Consider the following 10,204-nt stretch of genomic DNA (forward strand, 5'->3'; position numbering starts at 1 on the left):
GTCAGCTCATTGTAAAACTAGTGAAGAAAAAAAAACCCCATCCTCAATCAATACTTTCAGACTCCATGCTAGCATATTTCTACATATTGATCCAGTTATAGGCGTTACATTATTACAGTGCCCAGAACCTGCCATTCCAGTAAAGTTTGCTAGTGCATTTTATTCTGCTTTTCAAAAACAAATTAGTCAGCTGTTGTCCATCCCTGTAATATCATACAATTTTTATTTGTTGTGATATATGTGTGTATAAATATTAAAATAGTTTAAGACAACTAGAAAATGTATTAAAACCAGAACAAAACTAGGTCACTTCTGGTGATTAACTATTTATTTTTAAAGAATAATTTTTTCTTTTTTTAATTTTATTGCTGTCAGTCAGTTCCATGCATTTCATTTATATAGACATTTCAGAGTTTTATTTTCTTTTTTTCTCTAGTAAGCTAACAATAAACCAGCAAGAAGTACTTAATACAGAAGCAGTAAGACACCTTCCAGAAGCCCAGATCAAAAAGAGCAACCTAAATAAAGCCCTCCTCATCTCTCTCATGTATGCAGTAGCAGTATATAAAACACAAATTTGATAAGGTGATTAAGTACCATGGGAGAACAGATGAAAGAATTCTTCAGATAAGATGACTCATCTGGGTACTTCAGCATCAGTTACTCACCTGTAATTAACACCTTTTCCTATTTTAATATAAAGCAATGCTCAGAAAAGCTTACTTTTCAGATAGGAACAAAGAAGCATTTCAGTGTCCTGGTTTCGGCTGGGATAGAGTTAATTTTTAATCGTCCAAAACCAGGACACAGCTGTCTAAACAATCAAAATTCAAGCAACTTGCTGTCCTCACTTCAGTAGTAAAAACCTCAGAAATGTACCTCTCATCTAGCATGTCTGCAAAGTTTATTATGATTTCTGATTCCCGTCTCATTGTGTAAATAATGTTCTTCCAATCCCTTAAGCGTTACCATACCTTTGTGCCTTCTTTTAAGTTAGCTACAAGTTCCACAAAGTTGTCATTTGCTACAGCTTTGCTGTCCTCACTTCAGTAGTAAAAACCTCAGAAATGTACCTCTCATCTAGCATGTCTGCAAAGTTTATTATGATTTCTGATTCCCGTCTCATTGTGTAAATAAAGAAATGTTCTTCCAATCCCTTAAGCATTACCATACCTTTGTGCCTTCTTTTAAGTTGGCTACAAGTTCCACAAAGTTGTCATTTGCTACAGCTAAGTTCTTCAAGACTTCTTCTCTTAAATTAGATTCATTGTTTGATTGTTTCATCTTTGAAAAATCCTGATGTGCATTCTTAAAAGAAGGGAAAAAATAAGCAGTGAAAATAATGCAACCTAGTTCCATGTAAGATTATGTATCTTCTGGGTTTTTTTCCTCTTACTCATTGCTTCTATGCCCTTTTCCCAATACCCGCCTTTCCTCACCTTCCAGCCACACACTGTACTTCCCAATACTTGCTATCTGCCAAGTGCAGTGGCTATTTCAGAACTATACATGTATTAACTCACTGGCAGCAGGTATCAGCTGATTACCTGTTCTGTTGTGGGATGCCTTCAGCTAATTCTCAAGTTCATACCGCAGACTCTCTTTCAGAGGCTGTGCTAATTAGGCTCCCTCCTGTACTACCCTCCATTGACATTCATAAAATCATACTGAAAGTTGGTATTTTTAAGAAGCACTACCTCAAATTTGGTTGACATTGGCAACCTATTAAAAGAACAGGGAAGTGGAAAACTGACAAAAGGATCACCTACATCTCATTTCTTTTGGGAAAATAAACAGACAAACAAACTTAAAGAGACTACTTCAGCTGCCAGAAGCAGCCAAACTTGCACTCCAGGACATTCAAACATCAAAGTAACACCCATCAAGATTTTAAAAGTATACATGTTAGAAGATATCTGAATATAAAATCCTCAATGAACATGGGCCATATGGTCATTTAGGAACAGTTTTTTCCCCTTTTGGAGAAGTATCCTATTCTTGCAAATGCAAGTTGCAGTCAGAAGTTGCAAGTAATCTTGTGCACAAATAGGCCCCATCATTACTCAAGCCACTATCATCACACTTGTCCAAGCACTAAGACTTCCTCTTTTGCCAGATGTTTCAGGTACCCGTCTAGTGTTACTGACAAATTAAGGCTGAATCTATAAATCAACTTTGGGAAATTCTCATTACTTTTTACTTTGATGAGCTTTGCTGGAAGTCAAGCACATTGTAAACAGCAGTTAGGAATAAACCAAAACGTACTTCAGAGATCCAAAATGTCTTCTAGTAGACAGTAAGGACAGGTCTCCTGTTATCCCAGAAAGACGTATTAAGATGGGATGAGGGGAAAAAAACCAAAACAAAACCAAAAACTTAACATACCAGTTAAGCTTCTTTCAAGGGCAAAGCCATCTGCAGAAATTGGGCCAAGAAAAGGTCCAAGAGAATTTACACTGGAGCACTGGCAGATTCTGCTGAAAGTTCACATTTCTTTCCAGTGAACACAAAAAAACCCCACCCCTGTATTTTCAGTGATCAGAAAATAGACCGTTATATGCTCTGTCATAGACAGAGCAACAAGCAAAACAGAGTAGAAAGCACAGGAAGATTTCTAAAGTGCTGAAGAGGTAGGGAATCATTGCTCCTTAGTTTAAGAGGAAGACAGACATACAAGGTGTTGTACCTGAATGTTTTTGAGAAGTTCTTCCTGCTTTTTTAGGGACTCTTGCACTTTCTGTGTGTAACTTCCATAAATTCTATCCAACTCAGCCACAGAGATAGCCTCCTCATTTATAGCACCATCCTGCGCAAGTGCAGTCAGGAATTTGCTTGTCATGTCAAAATTTACAGATTTCAGGTCATTTTCCAGTTGTTCTCTCTCCTTCTTAACTTCATCCAGATTGGCCAGCAAAGTTCTTAAGACATTAACAACCTAGGCAATAAAAATTGTTGGAAGTTAGCACGTTTAGAGGAATTATTGTGGAAGTATACTCTATTAATTGATTCCATCTTGCACTCCTCACTGATGCTGGCAACACTACCGCAAAAGTATTTCTTTATAAATGTGTTTAAGATGACAAACCAGAACAGAATGCAATGAAACAAAGATCTTCAAGAAATTCTCAAGCTATATTCTCCTCTAAAGATTTGCTTCCACTAACAACACTGAATTACTAAAGATTTTTAAGTCTTTTTTTTTTTAAACTGATCAGACACCTTCCAATAGGTTATTCTAAAAATGGCACTGACTTCAAATCACTCCTATGAGAAAAATTATATTGCTGTACATGAGCCATGACTTTCTTGGAAAGCAAGTTGGTGTCATTGCCTAATACTTTAAAATACTGGGCCATGTCTTATACATTGCCTTATTTCCCCAAGAACTACACCGTACCACCCCTACATAACAGAAATATTCATCAAGGATCACTCCTTTCATAATAGTCAACCAGTCTTGCTGTCCATAGCGATTGAACTTGCTCACACTAAGTGTCACAAAATATACTCAAGCAGGTTTCAAACAAAAAGACAATTTCTTTTCCAAAATGTTAGTTACCTCCTGTATCATTTGTGACAGAAACAAGAGCAGCTAAGGATCAGCTTCCACACCAATTCACGTAAGTTTACTTTGTTAGACCAACAGCACTTCTATTCAAAAGAGAGACAAATTTCAACGCTTTACCTCACTTCCTTGTAATGTTTTTGCTGGATTGGCAGAAGGAATGGCTGCGTTGAGTTCTGACTCTGGCTTACACAGAAGTGCAATCGTATCCCGGTGAGACTGATAGCGCTCTTTAACTTGGCCATCTGCTTGCACAGCTTTATTCAAAATATTATGGTAATTGGCTCCCTCTGGTGGTGGGAGGAAAAAAGGGTGTTTATATCACTTCAGAACTTGTTTTATCCAAGCCTTGCACCAGAGCAATTTTCGTGCTTTTCAGCAAGTCTTCATACATTTATGAGCCTGCACATTACGAAGTTATTAAGACGTATAAATAAAACTTAAGCTTCTAAGTTATGTTTTAAATAGTGCATAAACCAGGCACCTATATTATTTCTTGAGACAAGCATACAAAAGTATATGAATGAACACTGGTTTGAGCTACTCTCCAGATTTAAACCCCTGTTACTTTGCCAAACTAAGGCAGTGGTATCAGTCCCTCGTTAGCTTCAAAACAATACATATTAAGCGCACAGAAAACATGCTATAGTGACGGCCCTAAGTAGTTTGACTAACGGTTGGGGAAAAAACCCAAAACAAAACACCAAATCAAAGAGAAAAGAACACCTTGACGGGAAATACAAAAGAAAGATGTTAATATACAAAGAAAAATACACTAAAGTATTTAAGAGGTAATTGCAACCAGATTCTTAGGAGGGCAGCCATTTTTCATTACACATGCTTTCCGAAACTTTAGCACGCGTGTGCACTCCAGGGGTGCAAAAGCAGCAGCAAATTCTCTGCTATCACATCATCTCTCGACTCCAAATCATCGTTCAAATTGCAGTAAGGATATTTTGGCATAATCTTTCCTAAACTGAAATTTGCATCTTTAATATAATATCAGAGCATTTAAAACTAGTTTAATTTACACAATGAGAATGGACATTTTTTGAGCATCCCCAGAATCCAAAGCATGAAACATGAACTTTACCTGCCCTTAAAGGTTTATAGAGTTCATTGGATGGTGTTCTCTGCCAGCGTTCTTTGAATTTTGTTCGCAGGTCATTGTCTGTAGTTTCTTCTTCATCTAATACTCTTAGTGACTACAAGAGTGAAATTTCACATGCGTTATAAGCCGTTCTAAACAAGAAATAGCTACAAAATATACAGGTAGTGTAGAAAATATAAAGAATGCTTATACATCCTTTATAAATTTAATTTGGCAAATAAACAGGCATGAAAGGCACAAATCACCCAAATTTCTTTAGAAGATCGTCCCCGTCCCCCCCCCAACAATTTCAAAAACAAAATACTTCTAAGGGAACATCCACATGTGACAGCACAGTTTTTGTATGGACTAAACACTTAAATGGCATATTTTTAAAGTGCTATTAAGGTTACAAGCATTTTGGATAATCGTGCCCTTTTTCTATTGCCATTTAAAGAGAAAAGAAGTTCAGTGGTGGTGGCTTTTTAAGAATGGTTTAGTGTTAGCGGTTGCTGAGCTTACTTCATCTAAAATTTCTTTGTTCCTTTGTAGCAGTTCAGGCAGATCTTTGATCAGCTGATCAACAGTCTGAATTCCTCCCTGTTCAATCACAGACTTAGACTTGTTCAAAATAGACTGAGGAACAGTATCACCAGACACATCTTCAATAGCAGCAGGAAGATTGAGGGAAGCCAACACACTGAAAAAGCCAACATGTTAAATAGCAACTTGTTTGTACTATTAGATGGTTTTATCCTGTCAATAACACTGCTATCCAAACAAACAATCACACAGTCAATTATAATGGAAACAGATTATAACATACTCCTGGACAGCAATTTCAAACTGAAAACTCTAAACTTATTCCTAGTGTATACCTCACCAAAAATACGTTTCAAAGCTCTTCAAAAGCTAAACAAATCCTAGTCTTCTGGCACTTACAAAATACAGCAAACATTTTTCATCGTAACTATCTGGTAGATAAAGAACCAACTGCCTTGAGTTACATTCCTATCTTTCAGCTTGATATAATTTTTTTATTATTATTTATTTTAAAGAACAAAATTTGGGGGGAAAAAATATCACGTATTGAGTCACTGATACAATCAAACTGACCATTGGAATGTGAAAATCCTTCTAGATTAATGGTACTGGAACTTTTTCTGAGCAAGTGTCAGACTCCTAAAAAATGAGGAAAGATTGAAAAAAATCACATACTATTTGTTCTTAATATGCTTTCAGTCTTAACATCTGCAGAAAAGTAGTTCTATATACTCCTGCTATGGCTTAAGTTTGCCAGCCTACCATACAATAATAAAAAGCCGCTGCTGTAATCTGGATGTCTGCAGGCTGCAAGGCAACCAGTGTTTATAGGCTTTTCCATAAATCTTCTTGAGAAATTTAACAAGAAGCCATACTTACCCATTTGCCAGATTTGTGGCTTCTCTCATCTGGGCTATTAACCTGTTCACCAGATCTGCCTTTCTCTGGTTATAAACACTCACAGACTGCTGAACTTGCAATGGAACCATCTTCTCAAACAGGTCTGCAATTAAAGTAGTATAAATTACTCGAGTTGCACTGTGAAGGTAGAAGGACACAAACATCTTCACAGCTCTTCCGTACAGGTTGTACTACAGACTGATCTAAAAAGTTTAAGAAACTCTCCCGCATTCCTCAAGATGTCTTAAAAAAATAATTCTACAGGTTTTTAGATTAATTTCAGTTTTTAAGACTGAAATTGAGTTAGAAATAATTTAAAGGCATTGTATTTAAAACAACTGTAGGATAACAAATCAGATTTTCCCTAAGGCTTCATTTCTAATTTTGCTTCTTTAAAGGAAGAAGATGAGAAAGGGAAGAGAGGATCATTTTTCAGAACTCCCCTGTACAGCCAAATGGAAATTTTTCAGCTTTATGGAAGGCCAGCAACTAGGTTAGTTAAGACTGTAGAATTTGATACCTTTCACTTATATTAGTGTTCCTTCTGAAATTAAAAAGGTTGGTTTAACATACAAAAAATACAGTTGCTGAGAAAAATCTTTAAGAGAAGTGCACATTGTAGATAATGATTTTCAACCTGTGGTTTATTCTTCCAGTACTTTTTATCAAGTAGTAGAACAATAAACTGGAAAAGACAAATGGCACTTTCAAAAACACTGCTATACACTTAATACAATTCAAAAGTAAAAGTTTCCTTTTTCATGGTACAAATGAACTTTGGTGGCCAGGTGTTTCACAAGATAACAATTACCCTGTGCGCTCCACACACTTTGCTTACCAGTGAATTTCTGACTGAGGGGAACAACAACTGGAGTAGACTTCACAAGACTGGCTTTTCCAATGGACTCCAAATCTTTCAGGTCAGGAACCCGGTCATGGTAAATGAAGTCATTGTCTTTTTTGGCAGCTGTAAGTGCACGGTTGATTTTGTCAGCCAGATCTTTAACATTTATATATTCATCATAACGAGATGCCACTGTTTTCACCAAGTCTGCTGCATGCTAAAAGAATAAAAATACAGTTAACATTAAAATAGTAACTTTTCTTTCTGCCTTTCATACATACTTAGGAAAACAGATGAACTTCCCAGATAGCCAAGCAACTACTGCCAACACATATGATCACTATTATTATTTCCTGAAGAAAACACTCTCCCCTCTTTTATGTATCAAAAAGGAAAAAGGAGATTTTACTCATTAAAATAGTTCATTTAAAAAAAAAACAAACCACAGTAATCAAGTTAATACCTCACAAGTCTCACTATGACTCCCCAAAATCCAAAAGAAGTGATCATGAGTTAGAGGCAATAACACTTCAAACACCCATTCACAAAAAAAAAAAGCCACCATGTCATTTTCATGTTGTTTCATGAAACCCACAGCTTGCTTTTGCAGGCACTGCAAATTGTTTCTCAAGCCTTGCTCACATTCATGAAGGAAGAGGCCAGAGTCCTGCTTTTCACATCTGCCACTAAAACCCATCTAACCTTAAACTCAGAAGCTACAGAAATTATGCTAGAATCCTACTGCAAATTAAAATAAAGTACAAGGTCTTCCATCTCTTCAATTCCATCTGCTCAGCTTAGATGCAACCCTGAGGTACCTGGTTTTCCTACTTCCAATTTACTGCAGGAGAGATGCAAGACAAAACACTGTCCTTTGATTGTATCTGTTCAATCCTGATCACATTTGTGTTGTGAATGTGTAAAACAAAATACTAAGAATGTTAGTCAAGGTTCACATAAACTCACAACAATTCAAAACCTAAAACTTCTTGGGACTGTGAAGTGGAACCGGAGCTACATTAGAAGTGAAGTATATTTGAAATTTGATTTTTTGCCACTTTCCATTGTGCCATAAATCACGCAACAGTAGTTTTGGTTTGGTACAATGCTACAGTCTAACTAGCGTTTGCCAGAAACAGAAAATGAGCGAAGAAACAGCAGTGTGCATATATACTTTAATTTGGAATAATTTACTTTTTAATCTCCCCCCCCCCAATTTAATCCACCTTTGTTCTAGCTTTTAAAAAGGGAAACAAAAAGAGAGTATTACTTTAGAGCAACTGCGTTTTTCAAAAACTCATTACTACCTTACTCATTACAGCATCTACATCCGAGTCCCTCTAGAAACCAGATATAGAGACAAAAAACTATAAAGACTAAAAATATAATTGTTTGTACATTTTTCAAAAATTATTCAGATTTAAATCAGGACTGCAGGAAAGGAGTTAGGTATAGACCAGGCAAAATTTTAATGTTTTGGGGATTTTTTTAACAACATTATTTAGGAAAATTTATTAACAAATCTGCTATATTAGCTATACTGAGATAAGAAGCCTATGCAAACGTAAAGATACAGGCTAAACATGTCAAGCAGTATCAAACTACCCAAAACTCATTAAAATACAGTTTTATAAAAGCTACAGAGATACCTCTCATCTTTGCAGCTGCTCATAATTTGATTCATGCAATAAACATGCTCTGCAACTTTTTTTAATATGTTTCATTCTTAGTTATTTGAATTTTAGAACTCTGAGCTAGCTTTTCGGGATTTAAAGTTTTCCCATATTTTTCAGAGAAGAAAAAAAGTTGCCCACCTGTAACCTCCCAATTTCTTCACCGAATTTCTTCTGCTGTTTTGCCAGGATAGACTGATGATATTCTGCATTGGCCTGCATAATGCAGTGCTTTGCAGCCAGAACAGGAAACACCTCCTGGAAATAAAAATACTGACCAGGGGAAAGTCCAACCACATTAACCACCACAGACAACATGGGATGCAGGAAGAAAAAGGAAGAAGAAAAGGAAATTAGAATCACCCAATTAATGGTTTAGATAGGTTAAAACATTAGAGGTAAATGTCAGAGACCACGTGACTTTGCATGGATTGAATAGTCTTTCTTTTTTTTTAATCTGTTGTTGCAAAATTCTTAGTGTCCGTTATTTTAGATGAACTACAATTTAAATCCAAGCCATGAAGTCACAACATTTACTTCAAAGATTAGAAATGCATGCATATATTAGAAAGGATAGTTGCAAGAACACACCCAAATGCCCCCAAGACAAAGTGTTCTTAAAAGAAGGGGAGGCGGGGGAAGACAGACCTTTTTTCTAAATTTAACAAAGCAATTACACTTAAAACAGCAGCAGGCCTATCAAGAAAGTAACTCTAAAATTATGAAAGCAAAGAACAAATAAAGAGGACCAATAACTACTGACATGGAAAGCAATTTAAAAGTCATTTTTAGACTTTTATACAAATGCACTTATCTTTGCAGGAGTACCAACCAAGACATGAAGAAAACATTATGCTGCAGCCCACAGTATAGGCATGGTCTTTGATCAAGGATTTGGCCTTACTGTTTTATTTCTTAAATCAAGGAGCACTGGAAAACCAAGTGATGTTTTAAAGACCTCAGTGTATAAAGACCTGCTTCTTCACATTTGTGCAAACTTGCTGCCCCCAGAGGTGGGAAAAAAAAAAAAAAAAGAAGGTAAATTTGGAAGAAAAAGCTGTTTGGGAGGCCCCGCAACTGGAGTCTGACGCATCAATTCAACCTTTATTTCACACCCCTAAACTTGTAACTGTTCTCAGAGCTGGTGTTAACTCATGGAACCAGCAAACCTTATGATGTTCTTCCAAACAATCGACAGATTACTGTGCAACTGGAACAGGGAGCAGATCTATGGCTTAGAAAGGTCCACAACAACAACAGACAAAGCAATGGCTTTATTATATCTCATTGCCTCTAAGAAATCAATCATAAACATAATACCTAAGTGAGAAATTGGCCCAATCTGTAAAATGCCACAGAATGCGTGAGAGGAAATACGTGCATATATAAAAGAATCTTTAAAGTTACAGCCAAGCAAGGTATCAATTGAACTTTGAAAAACATTCATTTCAAAAATATATATAAAAAGTCACTGACTGGCCTACAAAGGCATTTGTGTGATTTATTGCTTAAGAATAAAAATGCCTGCTTTTACTTTAATACAGTAGCCCTTACCCATACAGTTCCTATCAAGATTCTATTCTGCATTA

At 36.2% G+C, this 10,204-nt stretch overlaps 1 protein-coding gene across 1 annotated transcript in view; it reads right to left on the minus strand.

The window, feature by feature from the left end:
• Positions 1-10,204, minus strand: part of PDCD6IP (programmed cell death 6 interacting protein) — a 61,175-nt gene that overhangs the window by 13,432 nt on the left and 37,539 nt on the right. The window contains exons 11-19 of the mRNA XM_009321151.1: positions 8,757-8,873; positions 6,937-7,159; positions 6,078-6,201; positions 5,178-5,355; positions 4,659-4,770; positions 3,686-3,855; positions 2,687-2,935; positions 1,174-1,308; positions 1-17 (exon numbers count right to left, since the gene is read on the minus strand). The exon at positions 1-17 is cut by the window's left edge and continues 72 nt beyond it. Of these exons, the coding sequence (XP_009319426.1) occupies positions 1-17; positions 1,174-1,308; positions 2,687-2,935; positions 3,686-3,855; positions 4,659-4,770; positions 5,178-5,355; positions 6,078-6,201; positions 6,937-7,159; positions 8,757-8,873 (1,325 nt within the window). The remainder of the gene's footprint in view (positions 18-1,173; positions 1,309-2,686; positions 2,936-3,685; positions 3,856-4,658; positions 4,771-5,177; positions 5,356-6,077; positions 6,202-6,936; positions 7,160-8,756; positions 8,874-10,204) is intronic.

The sequence above is a fragment of the Pygoscelis adeliae genome, unplaced genomic scaffold, assembly GCF_000699105.1.
Source record: "Pygoscelis adeliae isolate BGI_AS28 unplaced genomic scaffold, ASM69910v1 Scaffold280, whole genome shotgun sequence".
NCBI classification, from domain to species: Eukaryota; Metazoa; Chordata; class Aves; order Sphenisciformes; family Spheniscidae; genus Pygoscelis; species Pygoscelis adeliae.